General features: G+C 41.5%; 1 protein-coding gene across 1 annotated transcript in view; it reads left to right on the top strand.

Moving 5' to 3' along the window:
• Positions 1–12,666, top strand: part of MYBPC1 (myosin binding protein C1) — a 76,542-nt gene extending 63,876 nt beyond the window's left edge. Inside the window, exons 26-31 of the mRNA XM_044679150.1 lie at positions 2,735–2,894; positions 4,151–4,287; positions 6,941–7,127; positions 9,262–9,320; positions 11,162–11,204; positions 12,618–12,666. Coding sequence (XP_044535085.1) covers positions 2,735–2,894; positions 4,151–4,287; positions 6,941–7,127; positions 9,262–9,320; positions 11,162–11,167 — 549 coding nt within the window. The 3' untranslated portion in view covers positions 11,168–11,204; positions 12,618–12,666. The remainder of the gene's footprint in view (positions 1–2,734; positions 2,895–4,150; positions 4,288–6,940; positions 7,128–9,261; positions 9,321–11,161; positions 11,205–12,617) is intronic.
• Positions 12,667–15,215: the final 2,549 nt, after the last annotated feature.

The following is a 15,215-nucleotide window of genomic DNA, read 5'->3' as shown; positions in this document are numbered from 1 at the left end:
AAGGAAGGAAGGAAGGGAGGGAGGAAGGAAGGGAGGAAGGATGAATGGAAGGAAGGAAGGAAGGAAGGGAGGGAGGAAGGAAGGGAGGAAGGATGAATGGAAGGAAGGAAATCATCCCTAACTATTACTGATAGGAAGGCTTTAGGCACTCATACTTCTCAGCATGGATTTACTCAGTGAAGGCATAGAAGTAATAGGAGACAGGGAAAAAATTGGGAAGGGCCGTGTGAATGTGCTATGGAAAGAGCTGAATTCGGAGGCAGACGCCTAAGGGATTTGAGTCACAGCTCTAATACTTACACCTGGCTATCTTGGGTTCGGTTACTTCGGTGTCCTTATCTGTAAAATCGAGTGGTTGGAATAGATGACCTCTGAGGACCCTTTTATCTCTCAATCTAGAATGCAAGACCAAAGGAAGAAGCAGAATTTGAGAATTTCAGACTCCTCCAGTTAGACTATTTTTACATCTCATCTTCTTTCATTTTTCTGGAAAGATATGACATAATTTCATCAGATTTGCTGTTTAGAGGATTATCTTTCATCTGAACATGGGTCTCCAGGGAGCCTATGAGTTATGTGTCTGAGCATCTAAGACTTCCTAAGACCTGGGGACTGTGCCAGAAATCACAAGTTCAAAAATAGTGGAAGGCCATATCCAAGGCTGATTCTAAATGCTGATCCTCAGGGTACTTGAATACAGATCTGGCAAAAGGTTTCCCAAACTATAGCCTGAAGCATTTTCGCCAGCCTTGCCTCCTTAGCAGTGGCATAACTACAAGAACCTTGACTGGGATTGATACCATTTGCACCTGCTCCACATTGCACAGTCTAGGCCAGTTTTTCATCTGCAGTTTTGAGAACTTGTATTTTTTCCTGAAAAACATTGTTAATAACTATTTCAACATAATGGGCTTCCTTTGAGTTCCTTTGTATTGTATGGTATGCATTTGAAACTGTAATTCTGAGAAGAGGCTCAGGGCACCTAAATGACTCAGTGGATAGAAAGCCAGACCTGGATATGGGACGACCTGGGTTCAATTCTGGCCTCATTTACTTCCTCACTGTGTGACCCTGGACAAGTCACTTAACCTCCAATGCCTAGCCCTCATGGCTCTTCTGCCTTGGAACCAATACACAGTATTGATTCTAAGGTGGAAAGTAAGGGGGGGAATTGTTTTTCTAAACGCTTCTCTTCTGCCTTAGAATCATTGCTGTGTATTGGTTCCAAGGCAGAAGAGCCATGAGGGCTAGGCAATGGGGGTTAAGCGACTTGCCCAGGGTCATCCAACTAGGAAGTGTCTGACGTCAAATTTGAACCCAGGACCTCCCATCTCTAGGCCTAGCTCTCCATCCACTGAGCCACCTACCTGCCCCCTGTTTGTTTGTTTTTTAAGGACACTGATGCTTTGAAGAAAAATCAGAGATGGGTTCAACTTGGATAGTGAAGGGCCCTGGATCTATGTTCAATAAGGTTTGAAGGACCTACATGTGTTTATTTTTCCTGGAAGAGAAAGACTCAGAAGGGACATGAGAGTTGTTTTCTAGTTGTCACACAGAGAAGGTGTTAGACTTGCTTCTTTTGGTCCCAGAGGACAGTCAGGGGCAGTTGGGCGATTGTTGTAATGAGGCCAATTTAAGCTTGATGTCAGGAAAAAATCTCCTGATGATCAGAACCTCTCAAAGGCAGAACCGATTCCCCCAGGAGGAGGTGGGGGAGTCTTCGGAGGTCTTCAAGCTGAAGGATGCCTACTTGAAGGGTGTGCTGTAGGGTTCAGATTACAAAGGAATTTGGGGGTAAGGTAGGGTATTGTAGTAGAAATTCCTTCCGTTTATGGGTTATGGTCGCTGTCAGCTCCCAGATTCTGTGATTCTCTATTAGCATTCCCTAGTTCAGGGGTCCTAGACCTTTCCTGGGTTATGGACCCCTTTTGGTGGTCTCACAAAACCTCGGGACCCTATCTCAGAATACAGTTTAAAATGCATAAAATCAGAAACAGGAGTACAAAGGAAACAATTTTATGAAAACACAGTTTTCAGAATACTAAAAGAGCTTTCTCTCTCCCTCTCCCTTCCCCTCTCTTTTTCTCTCTCTCTCTCTCCCCCTCCCTCCCTCTCTGTCTGTCTGTCTGTCTGTCTGTCTCTCTCTCTCTCTCTTTCTCTCTGTCTCTCTCTCTCTCTCACACACACACACACACACACACACGTTCATAGACCCCAGGTGAAGACCCCCTGCTTAGCTCAATAAGAGTAGACAACTGTAGGTGTTGACCAAGGTCCAATAGAGTAAATCAGGGATGGAGGGGAGTCCAAACCAGATCACCCACCATACAGCTGGGAAGTATCAGGGCAGATTTAAACCTAGGAAGGGGAAAGCTAGTTGCAAAGCTAAATGGGATTATTTCATTCCACTGGAACAAATCTCATCTCTTGCCTTCTTCTACCCAAGAGAAGCTTTTCTTTTTTCTTTTTTCCCTACATGGTCTGAGTTTAAGAAGAGCCCAGCTTGGGCACAGATAGGTGGCTCAGTGGATTGAGAGTTTTAGAAACAGGCGGTCCTGGGTTCAAATTTGACCTCAGACACTTCATTGCTGAGTGACCCTGGGCAAGTCACTTAATCCCCATTGCCTACCCTTACTGCTCTTGTGCCTTGGAACCAATACACAGGATTGATTCTAAAATGACAGATGAAAGGCTTAAAAAAAAGATTTTATTCTCTGTGGGCTCTGTTTTTCAGGAATGGTTCACTGTCATTGAGCACTATCACAGGACGAATGCTACCATCACTGAACTCGTCATAGGAAATGAGTATTACTTCCGAGTATTTGCTGAAAATATGTGTGGCCTCAGCGAGGAGGCAACGATGACAAAAGAGAGTGCTGTGATCGCCAAGGACGGTAAGGCGGAGAACTGCGTGCCTTCTGAACCTCGGTTTCAAATAGCTGAGTTGGGCCAGGATGGGAGAAGGCACTCTGGGAAAGAAAGAAGGCTACATTTTCAGAGATAGTAAATAAATTAATCAGTACATGTTCAGAGATTACTAAATTGATCAAGTAACTTAATAAGTAAATTCTCAAAGATGGCAAAATAAAATTTCAGAGATATTGAAAATAGTATTAAAAGCCAGTGTTAGTTCTCCATCACCATCCTCTAGAACAGAACCCTTTAAATCCTTTCCAGCTTGTGTACAGTGTAATTAGGATCTGTTACCATAAAAACTACAATTCCCAGCAGCCCACTCCCCTGACGTAGGGAGGATATAAATTTGGTGTAACCCGCCTGCCTCTCTCTCTTGTCTTCCTGTCGGGGGCTTTTAAACAGGCAAGAACTTAGTCATGTGGTCTTCATTTTGTTAAATAAGTAGGTTTGTTTTTTTTACTTCTATTTCCTTCTACTTCAAATGATTATTAATAAACTTTATAAAATTAATGTTGGACATTAATTTAAATCTTACAGTACCAAAGCAAAAATCCAAGGAGAGAAGAAAAGTTTTATAAACCCCAAATGCCATTATTCCTGGCTGTTTTATGAAGCAAACTCTAACTGGTTTGGATGGGGAAAAGTTCAGGCCACAACGATTTCATTTCAGAATAGGGCTTTTAGGTTGGAAACTCCTTGAAGGCAGGGACTGCTTCCCTTTTGGCTTTCTCTCTCCAGTGCCTGGTACATAATAAGTGCTTGTGGCCTCATTAATGACCTGATTAGGACAGGAAAATGTCCTCTTAGGAAAAGATTTGTTCTCAGAGACACCGAATTCAAATTCTGACTCTGCTTGGCTGACTTGCATGATTTCGGGCAAATTTCTCCTCTCAAAAATGAGGGTATCAGGCCTGGGGCTGGATTCAAGCCTTTCCAGTTAGGACCAGTGTGACTTTGGAGCAGTCCACTATCCTCTAGGCCTCCGTTTCCTCTTCTAGAAGACCTCTAATCCCCTTTCGGGTCTCGGTCCCTGAACCGGGCACGGCCTCCAAGATCCTTCCCAGCTCTAAATCTGTTCCCCTTTAGGCACTGCCATGGGCCTTCTGAACCTTGTCTTGGGCTTGCTAAGCATCCTTGAGGTTGGAAAATGAGTCATTTGGCGAGTTATGCCCCGAATGGCCCCTTTTACGGCTATTTCATTGTTTTGTGGGTGTGTATGATTTTCTTTGTCTAGGAAAAGTCTACAAAAACCCCGTGTATGAAGACTTTGATTTCACCGAAGCACCGATGTTTACTCAGCCTCTGGTGAACACGTATGCCATAGCAGGCTATAACGCGACTCTGAACTGCAGCGTTAGAGGAAACCCAAAGGTATGACCCATCCATACCCGTGTTGCATTCCGCTGAAGAACTATTTGAGCCAGTACAAGCCTCCCCTGTGCCCAAAGCTGCCTGCACGGGATATTAAAAGTAGATTTCAGGAGAAAACTAGGTGGTTTGGTGGATTGAGGGCCAGGTCTAGAGTTCAAATCTGGCCTCAGATGCTTCCAAGCTGTGTGACCCTAGGCAAGTCACTTGACCCCCATTGCCTACCCTTACCATTCTTCTGCCTTGGAGCCAATATACAGTATTGATCCTAAGATAGAAGGTAAGGGTTTAAAAAAAACAACCTCTCTGAGGGGGCAGTTGGGTAGCTCAGTGGATTGAGAGCCAGGCCTAGAGACGGGAGGTCCTAGGTTCAAACCCGGCCTCAGACACTTCCCAGCTGTGTGACCCTGGGCAAGTCACTTGACCCCCATTGCCCACCCTTACCACTCTTCCACCTAGGAACCAATACGCAGAAGTTAAGGATTTAAAATTAAAAAAAAAAAAAACCCTCTCTGATACAATGGAAAGAACAATGTCTCTGGATCCCATCTCTGGCACTTAATGCCTATGTCACCTTAGGCAAAACACTTTTTCTCATTTGTAAAACACGAAGGTTGAATTATCTGGGCTCTGAAGTCACCCCACTTCCTTGTGTCTCAGTTTCCCAATTGTAAAATGAGGACCCCTGAGGGCCCTTCCAGTCTTTTATCTCATGGGTTCTTAGGAGTTCATGAATCAGCCACCATGTTGTTCCTCCCCGGAAGTTAATGAATGGCATTTTCCAGATGGATTTCATTTTGTTGGAAGCCGATTCCTATCAGGCAGGAGGATGGACTTGTGTTTGTTTTGTTTTGTTTTATTTTAAACCCTTAACTTCTGTGTACTGACTCCTAGGTGGAAGAGTGGTAAGGGTAGGCAATGGGGGTCAAGTGACTTGCCCAGGGCCACACAGCTGGGAAGTGTCTGAGGCCGGATTTGAACCTAGGACCTCAGGTCTCTAGGCCTGGCTCTCAATCCACTGAGCTACCCAGCTGCCCCTTGTGTTTGTTTTTGATGTTTGCCATTAGCCTTTCAAATGCTGTTTTCTCTCTTCCCTGGAGATAAGTATTTACACAGCATATATACAGTAATGTGGGCAGGGTAATACTCATTTAACTCTTAGGCTGCCTGCCACAAGGAAAATCAAGAGGTTGGGGCTGAGAATTTTTTTTTTTATTAAGTGGGAGTTAGAGGCAAGAGCGTGTGATGGGGAAATATTTGCTTTGTGGTATCGAGAGTCCTGGGTTCAAATGCCCTCTCTGCTGCTCCCTAGCTGTGTGATCAGTAGTTTGATGAAGTAGTTTGACCAAAGAAGAGTAAAGTTTTGGCCTGAAGCCAGATCTGAGGGCTCCCAGAGGCATGTTAGGGAAAGAGAAGGAAGCCCTAGGAGGAGAATGTCCCTCCAGGGCGTTCCACAGTGAGAGAGAGCAGGTATACTAGAAAGAGAATGGACTAGAGTTAGGGGCCAGAGGCCAGACCCAAAGTCTTAACTGCTTAGCTCACGTAGGCCTCAGTTTCCTCACATGCAAAGTGAGGGCACTACTTGTACTACTACCGATCTCTCAGGACGGTTGTAAGGTTTAAAATACTAGAGATAAAAATGTTAATTAAAAGGAAAGGCAAAAATAGTAAGTAGTGGGAGGGAGGAGAAGAGGGAAAGAACACGAATCATGTAGTCATGAAAAAATACTCTTAATTAAATAAACTAAAAATAAATAAATAAGTAAATACAGGAATTTAAAAAAATTTTTTTAAATAAATAAATAAAATAAACCACCCCTGGAAGAAAAAAAAAAAGGAATAAGTAGTGTTACTTTCCTGGAAGGGTCTACCAAGGATCTCAAGACATGATGGATGAGTTGATATTCTAGCCAGGACAAATCAGTAAAAGGCAGCCATTTCTTGACTCTCACAAAATAATTCTGAATAAATCTGTCTCCTTTTTCTGGGATTATTTATTAGAATTCTCTACAGAAACAGCGAACCTAACTTCATTAAAACAGCAATAACAACTGTCGTCGCTAAGATTTTTCTTACTCTTTCCCTAGAAGTCTTCTAAAATTTTGTTTGCTCAGTGTTGATTAATTGTCATGACCAAACCCAGTCTCGAGCAGATGATGAAAATACACCTCCCTCCTCTCTAGACCTGGATGGGGGACTCCAGATGTGAAGCATTACATACATTGTTAGCCTTGGTTATTGTATTGATTGGTCTTGCTCAAATATTTTTCTTTGTAAAAAGAACAGTTCAAGGGGTAGCTAAGGCGGCTCAGTGGATAGAGAGTCAATCCTGATGACAGGAGCTCCTGGGTTCAAATCTGGCTTCAGATACTTCCTAGCTGTATAACTTAAACCCCCTTGCCTAGCCCATATTGATCTTCTACCTTAGAATCACCACATAGTATTGGTTCCAAGGCAGAAAGTAAGGGTTTAAAAACAAAACAGTTCAGTGCCAGGAATGGAGAGAACATCAGAAAATGTTACATCTGATATCTAAAATCTAAAAACAAAAACTATCAATACAACTTTTTTCCCCATTGGCTTTGATATTCCTTTTCTAAACATTTTACAATTTATTCCTCTCCCCCTTTCTTTCCCCCTCCTATCATAAATATAGCCCAAAATAACCTGGATGAAAAATAAAGTCGCCATCGTGAATGACCCAAGATATAGGATGTTCAGTAACCAAGGAGTCTGTACTTTGGAGATCCGTAAACCCAGCCCCTATGACGGAGGGACCTACTGCTGTAAAGCAGTCAATGAACTGGGGACGGTGGAAATCGAATGCAAGCTGGAGGTGAAAGGTATGAACTCTAAAATCTTAAGTTAATGAGTCGATGTGAACTAGACCTTACCCTTTAAAAAACCAAATCATCCCTATTGAGTCTAATGACAAAAATACACTTATAGTGCCTAAAGATGGGGGAAAGCTTTTAAATCTCCTTTCATTCTGATTTAATAAATGAGGGTAATAGAATCATTTCACGTGGCCCTATATTATTCTGTGTAAGTCTTGTCTACTTAAGGTACAGTGACTAACATCAGTGGAACACCAAGGTGTAAGCAGGTTGGTGAGTATAAATAGAACAATGATTACATCCTAGGAAAGCAATTTAAATGAGTTTATTCAATGAAATAGTGATTCGAGAGGGGAGATTCATTTTTTAATGCTTTGAGTCAAATAATCATTACATCAGAGGAAGGATAGGATAGACTATAATCATGGATAAATGCTATTGGCTGCTATTCGAGAAAGCAACAACAACAAAAAATGAAATGTGTATGGGATGTAATCTGAAAGGTTTATTTAAAACAATCCTAGAGAACTTGTGTTTCTTATCTATGCATTTAATTTGTATTTGTTTTAAAAGATGTTACTTTTTAAAAATGCATTTTAAGCCATAAGGATGCTTAAGGATCTATGGACACAGATTTCCTTGGCGTAACTTGCCAAAACATGGTTATTCTTTGTCGATCCATTCCACACAGCCCTTTGGCCATTATGTCCTCAGTACTCTTTAGGTAAACAAAGAATACTGGAGTAAGTATAGGTATTCTTGTTTACTCATGTGACATAGCATAATTGGTCATCACCTTTATGCTATATGTTTTTCCTGGAAACCAGAGTGTGTTTTGAGTTTCCATTGAACCCTTTCAGTCAACAGGATGACCATGGCTAGAATATCTGACATGATCCTGAAGCATCTTTTCTTGTTCTCATTGTATTAAACTCTTGAGGCCATGTTGTTTTTTTTTCCTTACATTTCTATAAGATGGAATCCTAACCTAGGAAATGTGTCATGGGCTTGGAGTCAGGAAGACCTGAGTTCAAATCCCACCTCTGGCACATTAGCCGTGTGATCCTGGGCACTCAATCTATCTAAGTCCCAGTTTCCTCATCAATAAAATGAGGAGAATGGGGAAGTGGGAGTGGGAACTTGATAACCTTTAAAGTCCCTGGTAACCCTAGATCTGCATTTCTATATTCCTGGCCTGGGTTTTTTGTTTTGTTTTATTTTGTTTGACCCTACTTACTCATGAAAAAGCTCCATTTTGATGCTTATTTCTGAAATTCAAAAACCAGATGCTTGAGGGATTTCTATTATGAAACTGACTTTTTCACTCTAAAAATCTATTAAAAAGATCTGTGGGTATATCCCTCACCTGACTTCAAAAAATCAAATGAGTAAATATGGTTGAGAATTGAATATGTGCCTTTTAAAAAAATTTTGTTTTCAGGAGCTTAACTTTAAGTATTTTTTCTGTCTCGTGATTTTGTTTTTGGTTATGTAGCATCATTTATAGTCAGTGTAAATGCATAATGGGAATTATTTTTCTGAATAGGTGAATTTCAATTAAAATATAGAGGCATATTATTACATTTTCCCAAGTTTTACGGTTGTGATAGTCAGACCAATATTTTTACCACTGCTTTCTTGACTTAATCAAACAGTTGTTTTGGATTCAAGCCAAACAACCAATATTTAAAAGCATTGCAGCTTGCATCTCAATGAACATAATGTTATTTTCAGTTTCAACTGTTAATTTCAACTGGTATTCGGCGTCATTTTTAGATATGATAACGTTCATGTGAAAATTTGCAAGACACCTTCTAAAAAATAATTCCCCTACAACATGTCTGAAAATAAATGAAATCTCTAGTCATATAAAATCATATTATAAAAGTAGTTTAGGAAAAAGTATCTTGGGGGATTAAACATGGGATTCTCCTTATACTTTGCCACTTGAATTTTAAATAAGTATTTTGTTGAATTAGTCAGTGAATTTATGTTATGTGAACTTTGATAGCTTGGAAAACATTGTTGGTTCTGAAGGCAATAGTTGATTGAAATAGAGTTAAACTGTTTAAAATTTTTAAAAGGTAAGAATGTCAAATGAGAATAAATAAACACCAGTCCCACTATTCTAATTCTGCAGTGATATATCAAGGATTAATTACCCCAGGACAACCACTCTTCTTGGCGGGGCAGCAACAGGTTTAAAAAATTCATATCCCACTGGATATTACTTTCCATTCCATTCCTATTTTACATGAAAATGCATTTTGCATGTAAAGCTTGCCTTTCCTTCTGCTTTTAGACTGTCCTCATTAGTACTCATGGCATACAGCAGTTATGCCATGAATGAGGAAGGCCAAATTATTCAAGAACAGTAAACTGAGGGAGGAGATAGGTTATTAGGTGGAAAATCAAGTAGCACAACAGACCACAAAGTCGCAATTATAAATCATCTTATTGTTAACAACCAGGTTACTATAAGTTTGGGATCCCTCCAAATCTCATCTTGCTAGATTTTAGATTATTTTCCTTTCAGTCCAGAACACTCCAGAGTATAGCTGAACCAGATTGAAATGTAATTGGGAAATATTCAACAAGATACATAAACAATATTCAACAAGATACAAGAAAACATCATTGATATCACTTTTGGAAACCAAGTCAATGTATAGAATAAGGGCTCCTATTTCTCTTTGAGTTTGACTTCCCTGCTTTAAGACAAGTTTTTGAATTAGCTCCTCAAACTTCATGGCAAGGTGAAAGTATGAGCAATTTTAAATACCTAAATTTTAGAAAGAGGGTCTGGGACCTTTCAGCCATAGGTTTAACTTTTCAGGGCTTAACAAGCCCCCTTTAGGTCTATTAACAGGCACTACTGGGCAGTTGGAACATCTTTACAAGACTGAAATTAGTATGGAGATTTTTTTTTTTATTTCCTTAAATGAAACCCAAGACACTTCCAGGACTCTGCTTGATGGTATATCACGTATAAAACTAGGTTTGTTTTGTACATGATATACATTTTCAAATCATAGCATAAGCAAGAATAGCAATTCTAATTTAGTATACTAAAATCTGTGAGGCAGAGAAAATTGTTTCCTCATTTGTAAAATGACTCTTTGGACTCAATGGTTCCTTCCAGTTTCATATCAATGATGCTACGATCAACCAGTAACCATTCAGTAACCATTTCTAGGCACACTAGAGTTACAAAAACAAAAATGAAATCATCCCTTCCCTTAAGGAATTTTATATTCTAAATATTACACTATCCTGATTCATCCCTGAAAAAAAAAAAGCAGCCTCAATTTCCTCATTTGTAAAATGACTCTTTGGACTCAGTGGTTCCTTCTAGTTTCATATCAATGATCCTACGAATAACCAGTCAATAAGCATTGCTAGGTACTAGAGTTACAAAAACAAAAATGAAATTGTCCCTTCCCTCAAGAAATTTTATATTCTAAATATTACACTATCCTGATTTATCCCTGGAAAAAAAAAGCAGTAGCTATCCTCATCCCAGTTCCACACACTACCCTCCCCCCTCCTTCAAAGTAGGGGTACTAAAGGGTTTCTGTTCATTTGAACCCTCCCGGCGAAAAGGCGAGACTCCATGTGGAAGGAGCACAAAGAGCTTAGATCGACTTGATAATTTTGCCTTTTAGAGTTTCAGCATATATATATGTATCATCGTGCTATGTCTGTGTTTTTCTTTTGTTGAAAAACACCATATATATATGTTGCCGTTTCTTTTCAAGCTTACGGTTTGGAAGCTCTTCCCATAAACATCCATCTCACCATCCCATTCGCTAAGCCAAAAGACTAGGAGTCCACTTCCCTCGGTCCTGCCTATTAATCCAGCTCTCACGTATTAATGAGCCCTTTGGAGTGGTTACTGGATCCTGCCTTTTCTTGTCCAAACGCTTCGATTCCTCACACCATCTTCCGTAACTGTGAAAATAATGTGATCCAACGAGTCGTCCTCTTTGGCGCCGGCCCTTTCCGAATGCTCACAACTTCTCTCTCTCTCTCTCCCTTAGTTGTAGCGCAGTAAGGATTTGTGAATGTATATTGTCGTCTCAGGTAAGCTTTCATACGGTCTCGGCCTATGAAGCTTATGCCTGTCATAAGCCATACGGAGCCCGCAGAGTATGGCATGATTTTCATTATGTGACCTAATGAAAATGGTCTGTCCTTAACCACTAACCCAGTCGTTCCAAGACGTATTTCAGGACACGTGACATTAACCACCGGTACTCACCCAAAGCTCGCGAGACGATAACCTGGGCATTCTGGGAACGTGGGTAAGGCATGCCGTAGAGAGCATGAGGCCTGTGGGGGGACGGCATCCTGCGGCTAACTGCATCGAGGAATGGACCCATAAACAAATGGCAGCATCTCTTCTGAGACGTGATTGGATTTTATTTATTTTTTTTTTCTGTTAAGAAAAGAATGGTTTTCTGAGACTTGCATCGGTGGGGGGGAGGTTTTCAAAGAATGTGTCAAAGCATGCTGCTTTTGTCTGAATTGCACTTGTATTAGAGATTAGGAAAGCCCTTCCCTAAAAGATGTCCCTAGGTGGTTCCCATAGGATTTCCCTTCTTTTTTTTTTTTTTTTAAAGAAATTAAACTTAGAAACAAAGGTAAGTAGGAGGGATCCCGGGGTGTTCTCTTCAATGCAGCATGGATTGCCTTCCGCACTTGGGTCCCCAGAAAAAATACGAATTTCTTTCAAGTTGATGTAGGAGTTGGCCCATTGTTCTTCCCCGGTTTGGCTGGGTCAAATCCACTTAATCTGAAGGATGAAGGTTATGGTGTGTGTAGGAACTAAAAGGAGTCAGAAGGGCCTGGGACCAATTGTGACCTGCAGCGATCCAGGCCAAGGCATTAGCTCTCGCTGACCCACAGAACTCTGCAGGACTAGCAGGCGAAGAGGAGGTGTTGGTGTTCTGCACCGGGAGAGGGACTTTCTCCAGAAAGAGTTCCTTACCGAGATGGGATCACAAATGGCACCCTTCAGCCTTCCCTCTCTACCACCTTCCCTCCTATGAAAATAATAATTGACGAGCTAGACATGAAAGGGCAAAAACTATGGAAATACGGGTTCGAGCTGTTTCCCTCCCCGCCAAATTTTTTTTAAAGCGAAAATGGATCCTGAGGCCGATCCGTAGTCTAAGTACATTCCCTGCCCTTAAGTCAGGCGTAGAGGATTGGCATCCGAGCTCAAAGCGGAGTCCATATTGTGAAACAACACAGACAGGAATGGCAGAGAGCTTCCCTCGAGAGAGCGCTGATCAGACCCGCTCCGAAACTTGCCTCTTCCTCCAAAATACCAGCTGCGCTTCTTCCCAAATGCGCCCAAGGCAGGAGAAGATTCCCCAGCAGAGACTGAAAGGCTCTTTGGCCCCCCTTCCCGGCAGCTAGCGCCCCCGAGCAGTAAAGTCGGCGTGCCTCTCTCCCGTGCCTTGAACTCTTTCCTTTTCTCCTTCTTTGTAGGTGGCCTTTCCTTCTGCAGGCTTCTCTTGCAAGGCGTGCCTCCAAACATAATCGATTCATATTTGCGAGACTTGGAATCAAGCAATCCTGAGGGAAACTGAGGCTACCCAGTGCTTCCCTGCTCCTGTAGTGAAAACTGGTTGCCAATGGGAAAACATTTTTTTAGGGGGTTATTGTTCTTCCAATAGCAACCCAAGTGTGGTCATTTCTTTCCTTCTGTTGAAAATAAACTATTTACATGGATTGCTTAGAGTGGACGTTCTTGGAAAGACCCCCGTTGGAAGCCAGGCATTTGGTAATATTGCGCCTCGCTTCGCGTTTGATGCTAATTATAACTTAAAGAAAGAAAGCAAGAAAGTTCTAGCGTAAGCATGCACCGTGATTTATGTTTGTCAAGGCTGCAGGGTGCCTTAAGTGTATTTTCCCCAAGCCTAGCGATAAGTCAGAGCCCACGCAGGAGACTCCAAACCCTCTCCATCCCCTGTGGCAAAGGGATGCTTCTCGGCTCCCAGGATCCTCCGCTTCGGACGGCTCGCCCCTCTGCCGTCCAATGGCAAGGTCTCCCTGCCTGAGCCAGTTTTCCACCGCATTCGCTAAAACGTTCTGTTTCTCCAGCTCTCATCTTGAAAACCACGTCGTTCTCCACAGAAGGCACAATGTGTTCAGCATTGTATAATAATAATTTAAAAAACAAAGCTGTTTTTTGGGGGGAAAACCCACCTCCCTATCCCGTTGTGTGCTGTCTTTTTTGTGTGTGGTGGGGAGCGAGGCGGGAGGGGGGGAGGTTATGGGGAAGCTGACTAAAGATTAATCCGCGGAAAACTACCGGCCGGCGTCTCCGCCCCAGTAGCGAGCTGGGGCTGATGAAGAGCACATCGAAGACAGCCTTCCAGGGACTTCGTTTGTTAATTTGAGCAGCCCCCAAACGGTTCTGCTGTCATCTTCTCAGTAGTTCCTCTGGTGTTCCCTGAGGTGGTCTTTCTGAGGGGAAGAGGGTCAATTCTGCCAGCTTCGTCGTCAGTGGGGGCATGGGGAGGGAGCCTCCAGGTGAAGTTTGCTACGGAATTCAAACCCTTACTTTCTGTTTTAGTTACAACTCTAAGATGGAAGGGCAAGGACTAGGCAATGCGGGTTAAGTGACTTGCCCAGGGTCACACAGCTAGGAAGTATCTGAGGGCAGATTTGAACCCAGGTCCTCAACGCCAGACCTAGAACTCTCCCCGCTGAGCCACCCAGCTGCCTTTAGAATGAAATTCTTGCTATACATACTTACACATCCATGACTACTCGGTAGCCCTAAAGCATTGTGGGCTGATATTTTATAGACATAATATAGAATCATAATTTTAAGTCTGAGGGATAATGGGAGTGATAATTAACTAGAGACTAAAGCTTGCTCATATTTTTAAAATGTTTTGAAGTTTATAAAATGCTTCATATGCATTATCTCATTTGATCCTTATAAAAATTTATTATTATTAATATATAAACGATTTATATTTTATCATTATTTAGAATTTGTTTTATTAATATATAAATAACACATTTTATCGTTATTATTTTGTTTTTATTTTTAATATTTTAAAATTTTTATTTATTACATATAGAAATATAAATATTTAATTCTTATGGTTATTATAATTATATTATATTTATATATATTCAATATACAATCAATTATAAGTATAAATAATTATGATTTAATAATAAATCCTATTGATTATTTTGTTCATATTCTATTCTATTATTATTTATTAATAATAGGCATTGTTATCCCCACTTTACAGTTGGCCATTAGGCAGCTGGGTGGCTCAACGAATAGAGAGTATGGGACATGTAGGAAGGAAGACCTGAACTTAAATCTGTCTTTGGACACTTTTGGTCTTGTACCACTCTCTTAACTTTTCTCAGCCTTAGTTTTCTTGTCAGTAAAATGGTCGTCATGACGATAACAATATTTACCTCAAGGTGGTTATGAGGGTCAAAAGAAATAAGCTACCTAAAGGCTTTTTTAAACTTAGAGCCCTACATGACTTGCCAAAGGCCACACAGTTTCTGAGCTTCACAGGCCACACCTGAATTCTGGTCCAACGTGCTTTCTCTCCTGCCACGTTGTTTCCGATTCTAAGGAGGGTGCCCCAAGGAGGAGAAAGAAGAAGGGAGTCCAGGGAGTTGCAGTGTTTGGGGAGAAGGTAGCCAAACTCTACTCCTGGTAGAAAGCTGGAACTCTAGGAAGGGAAGTAGAAAGAAGCACTTCTTCAGAGAGGAGGAAATCATTTGCTAGGCATGTGGAAACAGAATAATGCGTTGAGACAGCATGTACTTCTTATACATCCACAATGCCCAGACACAACCCTCATCCTTGAAGCCCAACCTGGTTCACAAACAATCCTGCAAGTTGATTTGAGAAATGTGGAACCTCTTTAGAATCCATGAAAAATCTCCCGCAGCTGCTATAGAAGCAACCAAATGTATGAGCAGCATAAAAATCAGGTCATGCGTTAAGGAGTGGGTACTAACCCCTGGGAACACATGGAGCTGCTTGTTCATTCCTCTTTTTCCATTCTCCCTTTCCCTAAATGGAACTTCTCCACTCTA

This window comes from Gracilinanus agilis, chromosome 5 (genome assembly GCF_016433145.1).
Source record: "Gracilinanus agilis isolate LMUSP501 chromosome 5, AgileGrace, whole genome shotgun sequence".
Taxonomy (NCBI): domain Eukaryota; kingdom Metazoa; phylum Chordata; class Mammalia; order Didelphimorphia; family Didelphidae; genus Gracilinanus; species Gracilinanus agilis.
This window is presented reverse-complemented; position numbering and strand designations above follow the sequence as displayed.